We start from the raw sequence: 15,993 nt of genomic DNA on the forward strand, positions 1-15,993 counted from the left end.
AAGGTGAGCTTTTTTTAAAAGAGGGCAATGAGGGTTAAGTGACTTGCCCAGGGTCACACAGCTAGTGTCAAGTGTCTGAGGCCAAATTTGAACTCAGGTCCTCCTGAATCCAGGGCTGTGTTTATCCACCTGTGCCACCCAGCTGCCCCCAAGAAGGTGATATTTTAACTGACACTTGAACAAAGTCAGGAGGCAGAGGTGAGAAGAAAGAATGTTCCAGGATGGGGAACAGCCAATGAAATGCCTAATGTCAGGAGATAGAGTGGCTTGTTCAACTAACAGCAAGAAGGCCAGTGTCACAGGATGGCAGAGTACATGCAAAGGAATAATATGTAAGTATTTTAAAAGTAGGAAGGGACCAGGTTATGAAGGACTTTAAAGCCAAACAGAGGATTTTATATTTGATCCTGGAGGAGATAGAGATACCTGGAGTTGACAATAGGGAAGAAAATATGGTCAGGCTTGAATTTTGGGAAGATCACTTTAATAGTTGAGGGGAAGAGAGATTAGAAGGAAGAGATTTGAGACAGAATTGACAGGAATTAGCAAAAGACAGGATTTGGAAGGTGAGAGTGAAGAGGTGAGGATGAAACCTATGGTTGTGACCTGAAAATGGTGGTGTCCTTACAGTAATAGGAAAATTAGAAGGGGGAAGGGTTTGAGGAGAAAATAATTAGTTCAGTGTGGGATATGTTGAGTTTAAGATGTTTATGGGATATCTGTTTGGGATGCCCAATAAACAGTTGGAGATACAAGACTGAAGGTTAGTAGAGAAGTTAGGGCTGGATAGATGTGAGAATCATCTACGTAGTTATGATAGTTGAATCCATGGGAATTATCACCAAGTCAAGTCATGAGGGAGAAAAGAAGAGGGCTCCAAGATAGAGCCTTAGCAGAGGAAACCTGGTTAAAGATTCAGCAAAGGAGAATGAGAATAAGGAATAGTCAGGAAAAAAAAATGGAAGGAAAATCAAGAGAAAGAGGCATCAGAATACCTAGAGAGAAGAGAATAACAAAGAAAAGCAGATAATGTGTTAAAGGCTGCAGAATTGTAAGGAGGATGAGGATTGACAAAAGCACAATCGATTTGGTAATTAGAGACAACTGGCAACTTTGGAGATAAAGGTGATGAAGGTGGAACTAAAGAAAGTGGAAGCCCCACTGCAGAGATGTAAGAAGAGAATGAGAGTAAATGAAGTGGAGGCAACAAATCCAGTTGGCTTTCTCAAGGAATTTAGGACAACAGCTACTGGGAATGATTGTATAAAGTAAGACGATTTTACTGGGGTTTCCCCCAGTGTTGGTAGGCATCAGGAAAGCAGCAAGTAGAGGGAGGTTAAAGATAAGTGACAGGATGAGAATAATAAAGGAAACTTACTACCTACATACATATTACATACTTTAAAAGCAAGCTCTCCCATAATGGAGATTCAGTCCTTAATACTCAGTTTCATGTATAATCCCTTCCTTCTATTCTTCAATATATATTCTAGAATTTACCTGGAATCAAAGTTAAGCTCAATATCTTATAGTCTGCATTCTATTCTCTTACTAGAAAATGTGTGCTCTTCTCCAGTCCTACATAAAATGTTCTTTTTCTACACTCTTTCAAATATCATTAACAGTGGCTCAGCCATAAAATCTGTCATTTTTTTTTTCATTAACTGAAGATGTTGCTCATCCAAGGAAAGGGGCTGAATTCAAAATTGATATCCACTCCCAAATATGATAGTTTTTGTTTTATCCTTTCCATTTCAACAGTCACTCTCCTTGGCAAAAAAAACAGAAAAACTGAATACTTCTTCCTTTCCTCTTGTCAATGATCCTTTTATTCACAGTAAGTAGTAGCCTGAACCCTTCTTTAACCCTTCACTCTTCCTCAATATTGCTAAAATCAAAACAAAAAAAAGCAAACAACAGATTTGTTGTTGTCCTTAGCTTTCCTTGATAGCTTCAGCTCATTTGGAACTTTGGCATACTAAATGCTATTTTTACGAGACTGTCACAATTTGTATTCATCCCATTACTTGCCTTTGCTTCCCTCTTCTTTCTGTAACTCCTTAACATCTAAGTTGGTTAGTAAGTTCTCTGTGTATACACATTGCTCACTTCTGTCTGCCATTTTCCTTCCTTACTGATTCTTCAAAAATTCATTCCTGAACATCTCCCATCCTTCCTGGGCTAAATTCCCCAGAATTTTAGTTGATGGGATCCTATCTATCCTTCTTCTGAATTCTTAGACATCTATTCTCCCAAAATCTAGGATTAAGGTCAGATCATGTTTGGCTTTCCTTTCCCTCTCAAACAAAAACTCTAGTGAAGAATAAGTACTTCCCCTCAATGTTTCCATAATTTTCTCCCCAGCAAACAGGTCCTCCATGTTAGTGAGAATTAGATTACAAAATAGAATTTTTCTTTGTTGGTTCCTCTGCCTTTTGAAGGAGGAAATTATCACTAAGTCAAATAGCTTTTCAATGTTTCTGGCAAACACAGAAAGCTCAAATTTTCCTACTGGTTCACTTCTTCCATTTTGTTTCTTGTGAAATTCTGAGCATCTTAACTGCTATTGTTCTTCCTAAATTGTAGCTATTCTCTATGCTGTCTGGTTTTGTACATATAAATTAGACATTTTCTCCCTCCTCCTTACTTTTTAGTTTAAAGCTCTTTTGAAACCACTTGAAAGACACCAGCAAGTATATATGTATATATAATACACATAATTACATGCGTATACATACACACGTTTGTGTGTGTGTGTGTGTGTGTATATATATAAATACATATATGCTCATAGGTAAGATAGTGAATATGTGAGTGTGTGGGTATTAAGCCAACCTCTGTTGGATATATATCATCCCTGGCCAAGTGTCTGTCTTGCCTCCATTTCAAGCCATGGTCCAGAAATCCTGTTCGCTCCCCAGCTATTCACTTCCCAAGTCAGTTCTTCTCTCCTGTATCCCTTGCCTCCAGTCGATAGCAACGATGAAACACCACCTGTGCCCCCATAGTCTTCAGGTTCATTTTTTTTTCTGGCAGGGCCATGGGGTTTAAGTGACTTGCCCAGGGTCACACAGCCAGTAAGTGTCAAGTGTCTGAGGCCGGATTTGAACTCAGGTCCTCCTGAATCCAGGGCCGGTGCTTTATCCACAGTGCCACCTAGCTGCCCTTCAGGTTCATTTTTAAATCTCTCTCATAATCTTTGGGCAGTGCTTTATAGGGTCCTTCAGTCAGTAACATTTGAGCCCACATGAATCTCCAAAGAAAATAGTAGAGCTATGTTTTAACAAGTCTTGGTAGGTGCTATGCTCCTTCTTGGATAAATGCCCTGCAAAGATAACAGATCTACTGCAACCAGGTCAACAGCCCAAACAGAGTATCACCAACCACCACTGTCATTTTCTTCTTCTAAGCCTACTGAATGATCTGTCAATTCACAGCACTAGTGGAGGTATTTTATCATTCCATAGAAATCAATCAGCTGCTTTATCCTCAAGAGCATCACGCTTTCTCTTCTTCAAGATGAGATTCAAGTCTGTTTTTAAGCTCCAATTATGAAGATCTTTCTTTCCTTCCTCCTCTTTGTAAAATTCTTCAGGTTTCCTGTTGGCTATTTCAAGTCCTCAATCTAACTCCCTCCCCTTAACGCTCCATATTAAAGGACAGTTTTCAGGGGGTTTGTTAACAATACTCCATTGTCCCTGAAAAAAACTTATGTGGTTGGGTATTCTTTAAAGGGCCTTCATCTTTCTACCTAAATGAAATCTGACTTCCTTTCAGCTTTGTCTTCTGAATTATTTATTTGTTTGTTTATTTATTTTTGCTGAGCAGTGAGGGTTAAGTGACTTGCCCAGGGTCACACAGCTAGTAAGTGTCAAGTGTCTGAGGCCAGATTTGAACTCAGGTACTCCTGAATCCAGGGCTGGTACTTTATCCACTGCACCACCTAGCTGCCCTCCTTCTGAATTATTTATGGGCATTTACAACTTTCCTTCTAAGTACCTCATTAATACTTTTACACTCCCTTTATCACGTCTTTAACATTTTATCATCCATAGGCAATATCCCATCCTTCTCTTATTAATTTCTTGTGGGTTTTTTTAACCAACTTGTTTTATTTTCCTTACCAAACTACTTTATTCTTCTTAAATCCACTTCCTCGGGTCCTCTATTCTTCTTAACCCTTTTCCTTCAGATTGAATCCTTCTTTAAAAAATGTTTAATTTTGGGGCAGCTAGGTGGCACAGTGGATGGAGCACTGGCCCTGGAGTCAGGAGTACCTGAGTTCAAGTCCAGCCTCAGACACTTAACACACACTTACTAGCTGTGTGACCCTGGGCAAGTCACTTTACCCCAATTGCCTCACTAAAAAATAATTTTAAAAAAATGTTTAATTTTATATTTATTTAGTTAAGTATTTCTCAATTACATTTTAATCTGGTTTGGGTGCCACTTGAGAGCGTTACAGACTGTATGTTCTCCTTCAAATTTTCCTCATATTTTCCCAAATTTCTCCTCCTCAAATTTAATTTCTGACCTTCATCACAAGTTCAAGGCCCTTCAAATCACCTTCGCAGTTTGCTTTGTTCTTATTCAGCTCAAGTCCTTCTCTAATCCTTTCCACCAAAGAATTTTCTCTTTTGGAAACCAGAAAAAGAAAAGAAATACTCTTTTGTCATCACTATCACTTCTAGGCATCATTCATCCTCTTACCTCCTTTAAGGATTATGTCATCCTTCTGTGCCAAAAGATTCAGATCTTTGTTGCAATCATTTTCTGGTCTCTAGTTCATTCTTCCTCCTTTCTAAGGGAGTTAAAAAACTGATTCCGTCTCTCTTTCCAATTCGACCCCTACTCTCATGCCCAGGGACCTCAATTTTCACGTAGAAATCCTCTTGAATACCCTGGTCGTCCAGTCTGTCAACTTCCCAAATTCCTGAGACCTGTAGTTTCACTCTACCTCACATGGATGGCCATACTCTGCGTCACCATCACTCAGAATTATGTTATTTCAATAGTTTTTGAACTCCGAAATTATCTCTGATCACAATCTCCTATTCTTCCATTTCTCTTCACCAATGTTAAAGCACTATATAAATACTAGTTATATTCTTATTCTCTCCCTCTATCTCATTGCAACCTTCAGTACCTTCAGCCCTTCTTGTTTTCCCAGTTTATTACTCCTCACCTTTGGCCTCAGCTTCATTCAGTCTCTACCATAGAAAAGACCAATTCAACTGCATACTATCCTGCTAACTTGAATCTGTCTCCTTATCCTATTGCTATTAATACCTTGATAACTCCAACCATATAGATCTTATACATTTTTATGAAAATACTGCTGAGTCCCTACTTGGGAAGTTTGTATAACTCTCTTGGCTAGGTTCATTACAAATAGAGGTTATCTTACTTCAGCTAGGCCCTCTGTTATTCAGCAATGCTTTTATTCTCCCCTGATTAAGTATATATTATATTACCCAAAACATTTATTTCAATTCTTCTCTCAAGACACCTATACTGGTCCCACTCTCTCAGAAGAGGATCTTGCCTCCTAACTTATGAGAAAATAAAGGCTATACAGCATAAGCTTTCAGTTTTTAATCTACAACTAAAAACTCCTCTAACTTGTCTCCTATCAATTCCTTTGTCCCATTCTCTAATGAAGAAGTAGCCCTTTTCCTGGCTAAGGCTAATCCTTCCATTTGTACCCAAATTCTCTAACAAGGGTTCTTAACCAAGGATCCATTTGTTTTTTAAAGAATATATTCTGAGAATTGTATTTCAATATAACTAGTTTGCTTGGTAAGCCTATGTATTTTATTAATTTTTTTAAAACTGTCCAGAGAAGGGATCCCTAGACTTTAACAGACTGCTAAAAGAGACATCACACACAAAAAAAACACTAAGAAATCTTATTTTAGGAGCCTGCCCCCTCCATTTTTCTCTCCCTTTCTCTCACCTTTGACCTCTCCATACTTTCCTCCTACTCACAAATAGGACATGGTCTCCTCCATTCTTTTTTTTTTTTTTTTTTGGTGAGGCAATTGGGATTAAGTGACTTGCCCAGAGTCACACAGCTAGTAAGTGTTAAGTGTCTGAGGCCGAATTTGAACTCAGGTCCTCCTGAATCCTGGGCCGGTGCTCTATCCACTGTGCCACCTAGCTGCCCCTCCTCCATTCTTTTTTTTTTTTTTCTGTATAAGGTATTTTATTTTTTCCGTTACATGTAAAGATAGTTCTCAACTTTTGTTTATACAAGCTTTACAATTTCAGATTTTTCTCCCTCCCTCCCCCTCCCTCCCCCCCTCCCCTAGACAGCAGGTAATCTGATATAGGTTATATCTATATATCTCTATACATATACATATAGATATAGATATATACACACACATATATATACACATAATAACATTAATCCTATTTCTGCATTAATCCTATTACAAGAGAAAAAATCAGAGCAGTGATGCAAAACCTCAAAATAGAAAAAAAAAAAAACCAACAGCACCCAAAACAAAAGAAATAATATGGTTCAATCAGCATCTCTACTCCTCAGTTCTTTTTTTTTTTTTCTTGGATTTGGAGATCCTCTTCTATCACGAGTTCCCTGGAACTCTTCTGTACCATTGCATTGGTGAGAAGAATATAGTCCATCACAGTAGGTCAACACTTAATGTTGATGATACTGTGTACAGTGTTCTTCTGGTTCTGCTCATCTCACTCATCATCAGCTCACGTAAGACCCTCCAGGCTTCTCTGAACTCCTCCTGCTCATCATTTCTTACAGCACAATAGTATTCCATTGTATTCATATACCACAACTTGTCCAGCCATTCCCCAATGGATGGGCACCCCCTCAACTTCCAATTCCTTGCTACCACGTAAAGAGCAGCTATAAATATTTTTGTACATGTGGGTCCCTTTCCCCCTTCCATGATTTCTTTGGGCAAAAGATCTAAAAGTGGGATTGCTGGGTCAAAGGGTATGCACAGCTTTATTGCCCTTTGGGCATAATTCCAAATTGTTCTCCAGAATGGTTGGATCAGCTCACAGCTCCACCAACAATGCATTAGTGTTCCAATTTTCCCACAGCCTCTCCAACATTTATTATCTTCCTTTTTTGTCATTTTAGCCAATCTGATAGGTGTCAGGTGGTACCTCAGAGTTGTTTTAATTTGCATCTCTCTAATCATTAGAGATTTAGAGCATTTCCCTCCTCCATTCTTAAAAACAACAGACTCTTCACTTGACTCCTGCCATCTCAAGCTATGATCCTGTATCTCTAGCCAAACTTTTCTAGAGTTTTCTATATTCATTGTCTCCAATTCTCATCTCCTACTTAATCCTCAACCCTCCAGTCTGACTTCCAACTCCACCAGTAAATTGACACTGTGTTTTCCAGAGTTTATTCTCCAAGATGCTCCTTTAACAAATCTAGTCTTTTCTCAGCTTCTTTTTTCAGTTCCCGTTTTCTTTGACGTCTCTGTGTCTATGGACACTGTACAGCACCCTCTCTCTTCTTGGATATTCTCTCTTCCCTTGGGTTTGGTGATGTTCCTCTCTCTTGATTATATTCCTACCTGTCTGATTCCTCAGTCTCAGTCTGTCTCCTACGTCCCTAACCTGTGCATATTTCACTAAGGCTCTGCCAATCTCCTTCTCTACATTCATCTCTTGGTGATCTCAAGCAACTAGTGTATGTATCCAGCCTTAATCTCTACTCTAGGCCTATGCTGACAGTTTACTGCAGGACATACCGATGCAGACATCCCGTTTACATCTCACTAGATCTATCCATTCATTTATCTTTATTCAAAACTCGTCCTTCCCAATGTCTGTTGAGGGGATGACTATCAAGTTCACAGCCCAGAAATAACCTTAGATCTTTCTTTCTCCTTCACCCCTTGTCAAAAGCATCTCTCATAGCCAGCCCTATCTCACTGTCTTTTGTTCAGCTCCTCCCATTCTTACCTGAATTACTGTAACAGACCCTTACTTCACCTACCTGCTTCCCATCTTTCCTCATTCCCCAATTCATAATCTACACAGTGCCAAGTTAATATTTGTAAAACAAAAATCTGACCACAAATACTTACCTTTTCAGAGCTGAAATACAAACTTTTTAGATTAGCGTTTGAATCCCTCCACAATGTAGCCCTCACAAATGCCTACAGAATTCTATTACTCCCTTCACATGTTCTATATTCCAGTCCAAAAGGCTTCCTAGCAATCTCACAAATTCAACATGCTATCTCCTGCTTCAGTAGCTTTACAGATAATCTTTCTCCCCACCTCTCCACCCTCCTCATTTTTACCTTTGAGAATTCCTAGCTTCCTTCACTGCTTACAATCTATTTAAAAGCTTTCCTGGCTCCTACTGTCAAGTGTTCTCTCACTGTGTGTATACTGTACTCTCTCCCTTCCAAAAAAAAAAAAAAATGTAAGCTCTTCGAGAGCAAGGATTGATTTGTTTTTTCCCTTATAACTCAAACATCTAATACAGTACTTTACACATAGAATACTCTAATTAAATATTGGCTGAATTGAGTAAGTTTCTACCTTTACAGAGTTCTTGATTAGTGTTCATAGATGACCAAACCTGAGTGACATCTAGGAAAACTATAGATCTATTTAGATAAAAATAGTGGACCTCCTAGATGAAAGCAAAGCAGTGTGTCCTCTAGGTTTTTAAATTTGATCCCACATGTTCTACTCATTAACTTGGAAAATGTGGTCTACTCCCATTAGACAGGCACACAGATGGCTTAAAGAGTTGATTATATGTTCACTATTAACCTTGGGGGATGGGGGGGGGAGTGGCATTGTTGTCAGGGCTTGGGTTTTGACCTCTAGCCCCTGTATACTGCCTGTTTTTTAGACATGTACATCCGACATTCTCAGTAGGAAGCAGCAAATGAATTACAAATGCTAACTGATCTGAGCATACTCGCACAACTAGATGGTAGCAGTTTATAGAGCACTAGGGAAAATGAGGCAGTTAGCCCTCAAATGGTTTAGTAGTTTGTGTGATCTAATTAAGGTTTTTTAAAAGCGTTTAAAATTTTAGGGGGGTCTGGATAGCAGAATCAGATGGGTTACATGTTGGGTACCCCAGGACATGCACTGGACCCCTCATACTATAGGGAAAGAGAGCAGTTCTTTTCGAAGTTTAAAGTTCAATGAACTTTGTTGGGGGAGGGGGGTGGACCAGAAGCAAACACAATGAAATTAGTGGATTAATGCACAGTATTTTACTAAAATTTTAAAAAACTACACCCACCCCCGTTGTACTTCTGAAACTTGAATAATAAAAGGAGGAGCAAGCAACATGGCATCATCTAACCTCCACCAGCATGAATAAGTAACCAGGATCCTTACATAGATTCATAGTGGGTACCTTTGCAAAAGCCTTTCTAGCCTCTTGGTGTAGGTTAGATAGTTTTAAATTTAAAGGATTAAGAGGGATGAAGGAGAAGTTAAAGGAAATGGATTTAACCCTCAGAGAAGGCCTAACACTGGATTGCTCTTGAACTTAGAGAACACTGGCCCTACAAAGTTTACACTGTTCTTACCATACCTTGAGGCAGTTGGGGACATGCAGGGGATAGAGTACTGGGCCTAGAATCAGGAAGCAGAGTTCAAATCTGGCCTCAGATACCTACCTATAGTTGTATAAAGGGAAGGGAGGAAGGAACTCAGTATTTACTTACAGAGTACATACCTACTATGTACCAGCCAGGCACTAACTAACTGCTTTAGAAAGATCCCCATTTTACAGTTGAGGAAACCAAGACGAGAGTTTCCATCACTCGCCCAGGGTTCGAACAGCTAGTACCTGTCAGAGGCAGAACACAGTCTTTCTAACTTCAGGCCCCAGAGCTCTAACCACTGCATCCCCTAGCTGTCTGTGTGACTGTGAAAAGCCACCTAAGTCTGTGTTTGCTTCGATTTCCTCAACTGTAAAGTGGCACTTCCCTCACAGGGATGCCCTTTTGTAAAAAACCCCAGCACATAGTAAATACTAGGTAAATGCTTATTCCCCTCTACCGGTCACTGCCCGGACAATTCTGCTCCTACCTACCATTCCCTTCTTGTATAGCTGGCCATCTCATTAGGATTGGGCGGGGGGAGTCTGCCTAAAAATGTCTTCTCCAACGTTAGCCCAGTGAAAACAGAAAAGCCAAATTTTCTTAGACTTTCTCCTTTTAAAAAATAAAGACCTTAAAGAAATCGGGCTCTCATTAATACCCACCCAAGACAATGGCTAATGTTCTCTACCCAAGCCCCCAATTCCACTTTTTTCCCCTTCTCATCCTTAATATTCTTGTCAAATTGGTACTCCTGATGTAAGACTACAGCCATCTAAGTGTACTGTTTGAAAAAACCAAACCACCCTCTTTAATAGCTCCATCTTGCCAACCAAGAAAGTTCAAGATCCTTAGCCTGGCAAACACACCCACCCAATCTATGTCTAACAAGGACAGTCTCTCCTTTTGACTTTATCACTATGGCCTGAATTGTTTGTAACTTCAGCTGACAGATACCTTTTTTTGTGTGACATGTGGAACACTAGGGGAATCGGAGTATGGGTACGACCTCTGTAGATATTAGAAAAAGAAATTTTGGTCCTAAAGGGTTATAAGACTATTAGGTTATCATCACCACCATTATCCCTATACTTGATCCAAGAGAAATTTGTCAGTCTCAGTTACAAGCAAAGTGACTTTATGAAACACAGTGGATACTCTGCGTGGCTCTGGGGTCTTTGAAAGTTTGAGTCATAGTCTACTCCAGGAGCTCAACCCTTTAAATGAAACTGAAGGGTAGCAATCTAGATTCTATCATTTTGGGGTTTTTTTTTACATGGCAATGAGGGTTAAGTGACTGCCCAGGGTCACACAGCTAGTAAGTGTCAAGGTCTGAGGCCAGATTTGAACTCAGGTCCTCCTGAACAGTAAAATGAAAAGCCTCAGAAGTGTCAGTACCTCCCTGTTTAAAACTTAAGCTCTGGTATTTTAATCTCCAGAAACAAGCACTAAGAAGGTCCCTTCTAACTTCAAAATTCTTTAAGTCTCGGATCAGTTAGATTACTAAAACCAGAAGTGATGTTAAAGACTTGGCTCAACCTCCTACCCATGGAGGAATCCTTTCCACAACATCTGAAAAAGGTTTATTACAGCTTCTGTTTAAGTATTTTCCATGCTGAGGATCTCACAACTTCCCAAAGCAGTGCATCCCATTTGGGGATTGCCGTCAGTATCAGAGTTTCTTCATATAAAATCAAAATGTGCCTTTCTCAAATTACTGCCCACTGCTTGTACTTCTGTCCCCAGAGAAGGCAGTTGATTTTTTTCTTCCAGATACCTTTTTAGTAGCCTTTTGGAGGTGACTAACCTAAGTCCCCCTGCCAAATAAGGAATTTTAGTTCCTTCAACTGAAACTTAGAGCTGATTTCAAAACTGCCCTAGGGAGCCCCTAGTTTGTCAGTCTTAACAATTGTACTAGGGGCAGCTCGATGGCGCAGTAGATAGAGCACCGGCCCTGGAGTCAGGAGGACCTGGGTTCAAATCCGGCCTCAGACACTTAACACTTACTAGCTGTGTGACCCTGGGCAAGTCACTTAACCCCAATTGCCTCACTTAAAAAAAAATTGTACCATATGGAATTAAAAGTAACACTAAGGATGTGGACAATGGAATAATCATTTCTTTTGTCCTAGACACTATATTTGTATTAATAACACTGATCAAGTTGTAGTAGTCTACTCTATTCAAGATATTACAGGAGTTTAAAGTTAACATATATGATGTGTTTGATAAGTATTAAAATATTTGTGTGCGATTAACAATTTCACTACTTCAGGGAGAAAACATGAATTACCGTTCTGCTGCCCAGTAAAGAACTACAAACCACTTTTTTAACGTTGCCCCCTTTTATTTAAAAGAGCACTTGTTTCATTAATATTGGTTTTACATTCCAGAAAACATATTACTTCAGAAATACATGAAAAATAAAAGCTGTTAATATGGTACAAAATTTTTCTTTAACATTTAGTAAGCTTTTTGAGGGATGAGTCAACTGTCCTTTGAAGCAAAGCACCAAGTATAAGTGTCTTCAGTACTACACAAAGCTGTGACACAATTGTGGTTGCCTTGGATGTCCCATACATCCATACACTCTGAAAGTTACAATGGAAAAATGCTATGACATTCTCTAAGGTGACAAATACAATTAATTGAAGCTTTCTTTTATCAACTTGATTTTAAGAATTTAAAAAGTTCTTCCAATGTCTCCATCAATCTGTCTAATCAAGCAATGTTGTCAGTGCCCAAAGACCTTAACTTATTTGGAACCCAAATGGACTTAGCATACAATAACTCACTCCATCATCCTGGAATAGCATATGGTAGCAATTATAATCTCAAACACTAAAATGACTTTAAGAAAGTATTATATTGTTTATCTTGTAATGACTTTTTATACACACATTATAGACAATTTACTCTAACATTCTAGAATAACTAGTTTCACACAAATTAAAAGAGATAAAATACAAAATGATATGGCATTTTGGGAAATTCCAGAAATAAAAATTACTTTTATTGCAGTTAATACCAGCTTTCTATATTTTTGCCAAATTCTTTTGCTTTTGGAAAAAATGCAAATTTCTTTCCAATGGCAAGATGGGAACCATATTTTACATGGCAGCAATTCTTTCCTTTTGGACATGTGTTTTTATTACAAATTATTAACATCTGAAAGAACTAGTAATATCAAGACACAATAACAGCACTATTTTGTCTTCAGGATTATGCTAGTACAATTAAATGAAGCTCTTTAGGTTCCAATTTCTCCTAAGAAAGCATTTCATGAAATGAACAAAGGAAAACATTTCAAAATGAATATCTCCTGCAACCAGAAAATGCAGCATTTCTTTCTTTAATTAATATATTTTTTTAAAAATCAAATTAAGCATTCACACAGCAAACATTTCTGGCCTCAATTTCCTTGAGGCAAAAGCAAGTCATAATGTCCAACTTGGCCTTCATGTTTTTTTTTATCTAGTAAGTCTTCTTTACGCTTTTTTCTACCAACCACCAAATATCTATCATGCCCCATTCCATGAGATTTACTCTTAAGGCCATATTTCTGAGCAATCTGATGTATCTGCTTTCGTTCTTCACTGGTAAATTCTGTTGAGAAAACCAAGTCCATGTGGCTCTCTGAGTGGGCATAGGTTTTGATGATCTGGTCAATGTATCTCTTGTAAAGTTTATTTGGTTTCTCCACATCAAGCCCAAGACCTTCTCGTTTATGCTGCTCCTTGACTGAGATGGGCTCACAGATGCCCTCACCACATTTCCCTAAACCTCCACCCATCCAGCCCATTTTTCTCAACAGCTGATTTCCAATATTGTCCTCTTTGATCTCCTGTTGATAACCATCATCTCCTGAACGCCCCCGAATGTCACTTCTTGTGATCATATCTTCAATGGTACCTCTCTTCAGATTGTTAAAGGCAGTTGGCCTAGTCTTTTTAAGGATTTTGACAACTTCTTCTACAGTCTCATGCTTGACACCCCTCTTTATCCCAACTGCTTCTGTAATTAATTCTTTCTCCAGCATTACTTTACACTTCCATTGAAGGACTGTTAGCTTTTCAAAAACATATTCAACAGTCATTTTGTTGAACTGGGTAGTATCATTTAGTGTGCATACTGGATTTGAGGAATTCCCATAAACTACGCGGTCCCTTAAATCTTTCCTCTTTCCACATTCCTTAGTAGAATAGCTTACTGGTTGAACTTGTGTGGCTGCAATGTTGGATTTCATTTTTTGCAGAATATTCAGTGCCTCATCAGCAGCTGCATATTTACTTGTTTTTTTTGCTTCCATAACCTTCAGCTAAGCATTGGCCTTCCAAAAACACTTGACAGCGCCATGAATTATTTGGCATGATATCATATTTGTATTCAATTGACATTCTGTTGAAGGAAGCAGACTTATTAAGGACACCAATAGAATCACTTGCATTTTCTATGAGGACAAAATTATTCCAGCGTTTGGAAAGGGAAAAAGCAGAATTGGAGTTTAACTGCCCAAATTCATTTCTGATGGAGAGAAAGTCTTCTGGGACCCTCAGGGCTGGAGGAAAATCATATGAAGATAAGCCAGCTGGAAATACCACTAAGTCATCATGATAAGTGTGTTTGAATTTCCTCTTAACAACTCTAACTTCAACAGGTTTTTGTAAAAGTTTTACGGCCTGCTCTGTAGCTCGATCCCTAGATCCATTCTTGCTACCAGCATAACCTGTAGTCAAATAGACACTTTGGCACCTAACTTCACAGGCATAGCCGTCAGTCAGGAATTTCTTACTTCTGGGGATATCAGAAGGAGCGATTTCTTTTAAAGAAGCATATATATACTCAGGATTGGTCTTACAGGCCTGGAAGCAACGGGATAATATAAAGGTATAGCTACTTTTCTCAGATCTATGAGACATCTCTTTCCTAGGAAGGTTTCTCTGGACAGCACCAGAAAGTCTTTCAATAAAACTTTGCTTTGTAGCTAGAATTAAGTGTGGAAATGTTGCTGCAGAGGAAGATTCAGCAACTGACTGAGAACATGAGCTATTTGTGCCAGGGTCCCCATAGTTTGAGAATGTTCTGCTTGTTGTAGGTTTCCTCTCTACAAAAGAGAACCTAGTTTGAGAAAACAGAGTCTTTCCAAATCGGGCACGGAATCTGTCCCGTACATAACTTTTTGAGACTGTCTTACTGGCCATTTGATAGAGTCAACTGTGGATCTCCCCACTCGTTTCCCGAGTCTGTGGGATCTTTCTTTCTCTCCTCTTCCTTACTACTAGCAACAAAATGGACAGGCTCAAACCGAGGTCTCACCAGGAATCTAGGGGCTGCTTTCTTTTTGGGAGGGCTCGGGACAGCATGTGGAGAGAGGGGCCGCTTCTGCACTTTAGGGGGCTGGGGCACCACCAATTTGAAGGAAGGCATCTCCCCGATTTGGATGCCTTCCGCCATCTGGAGGATTTTCTCCATCAACTGTGGGCCATACTTACAGCCCAGGAAGATGTGGTTCGTCCAGGCGGTGGAAAGGGACAGCAGCTTTTCAATCGCCCCGGGGCCGGTGTAGCTGTGCAGGTGCCGGGAGATGAACTGGCGCCGCAGCCCCCACTGCCGATCGCTCTCGTGGCTGTAGCGCCATTGAGCCAAAGACTCCTCGAGCTTCTGCTCCGGGTCGGGCTCGGGCTCGGGCTCGGGCTCCGGGTCGGGCTCGGGCTCGGGCTCGGGTTCGAGCTCTGGCAGCGGCGGGGAGGGAGACGGAGGCAGCGGCGGCGGCGGGGAGGGTATTGGCGGCGGCTGCAGCGGTAAGCGGCGGCGCAGCGGCGGAGGCGTTGGCGGAGACAGGAAGTCATCCCCCAGTAACAGGCCGCTCGCCCGCCATCATCGCCTCTCTTCTCCGCCCCAGGGAGGAGCTGCACAGGGCCGCCCCCACGGCTGGTCAGATGGTCAGACGTGGCGCGGGGCGGGCTGCCCGCCGGGGGCGGAGCCTTGCGCAGACCCACCTCCTTCCCCCCAAACTGTGAAGTCACCCCGGGCCCGCTTCCATGCCGGCCCGGGCCTGCGCCCCAGCGCCACCGCTGCCGCCTGGGCACACAAGGGCGAGGGGGGAGCGGCCGCGCCCGGGGGGCATGGCCCCGGCCCCGCTGCAGCTGCCACGCCACGCCACGCCACGCCACAGCCGGCGAGCGGACCGCGTCACCACGGCGGCGGCGGCGGAGCGGCGGCGGCGTACCCGGGCGGCGAATCAGGGTCCAAAAAGGGGTCCGCTACGGCGGCGGCGGCCGCTGCCGTGGGTCACTCGAGAGATGAGAGCCGGCCCCGCCCACCTCCCGGCGAAGGGGAGGGCAGGGGAGGAGAGGGGGGCGTGCCGCCCAATGGCAGCCCCGCCCCCACTGCGGACCTCCCTCCCAGCCTG

General features: G+C 41.2%; 1 protein-coding gene across 1 annotated transcript; it reads right to left on the bottom strand.

Moving 5' to 3' along the window:
• Positions 1–11,922: 11,922 nt before the first annotated feature.
• LOC122736400 (NF-kappa-B-repressing factor-like) lies at positions 11,923–15,451 on the bottom strand. The gene is given in 3 exon segments (XM_043978598.1): positions 11,923–13,881; positions 13,883–14,831; positions 14,833–15,451. Coding segments are annotated over 3 exon segments (2,058 nt in total). The 5' UTR covers positions 15,054–15,451; the 3' UTR covers positions 11,923–12,993.
• Positions 15,452–15,993: the final 542 nt, after the last annotated feature.

This window comes from Dromiciops gliroides, chromosome 1 (assembly GCF_019393635.1).
Source record: "Dromiciops gliroides isolate mDroGli1 chromosome 1, mDroGli1.pri, whole genome shotgun sequence".
Lineage (NCBI taxonomy): Eukaryota > Metazoa > Chordata > Mammalia > Microbiotheria > Microbiotheriidae > Dromiciops > Dromiciops gliroides.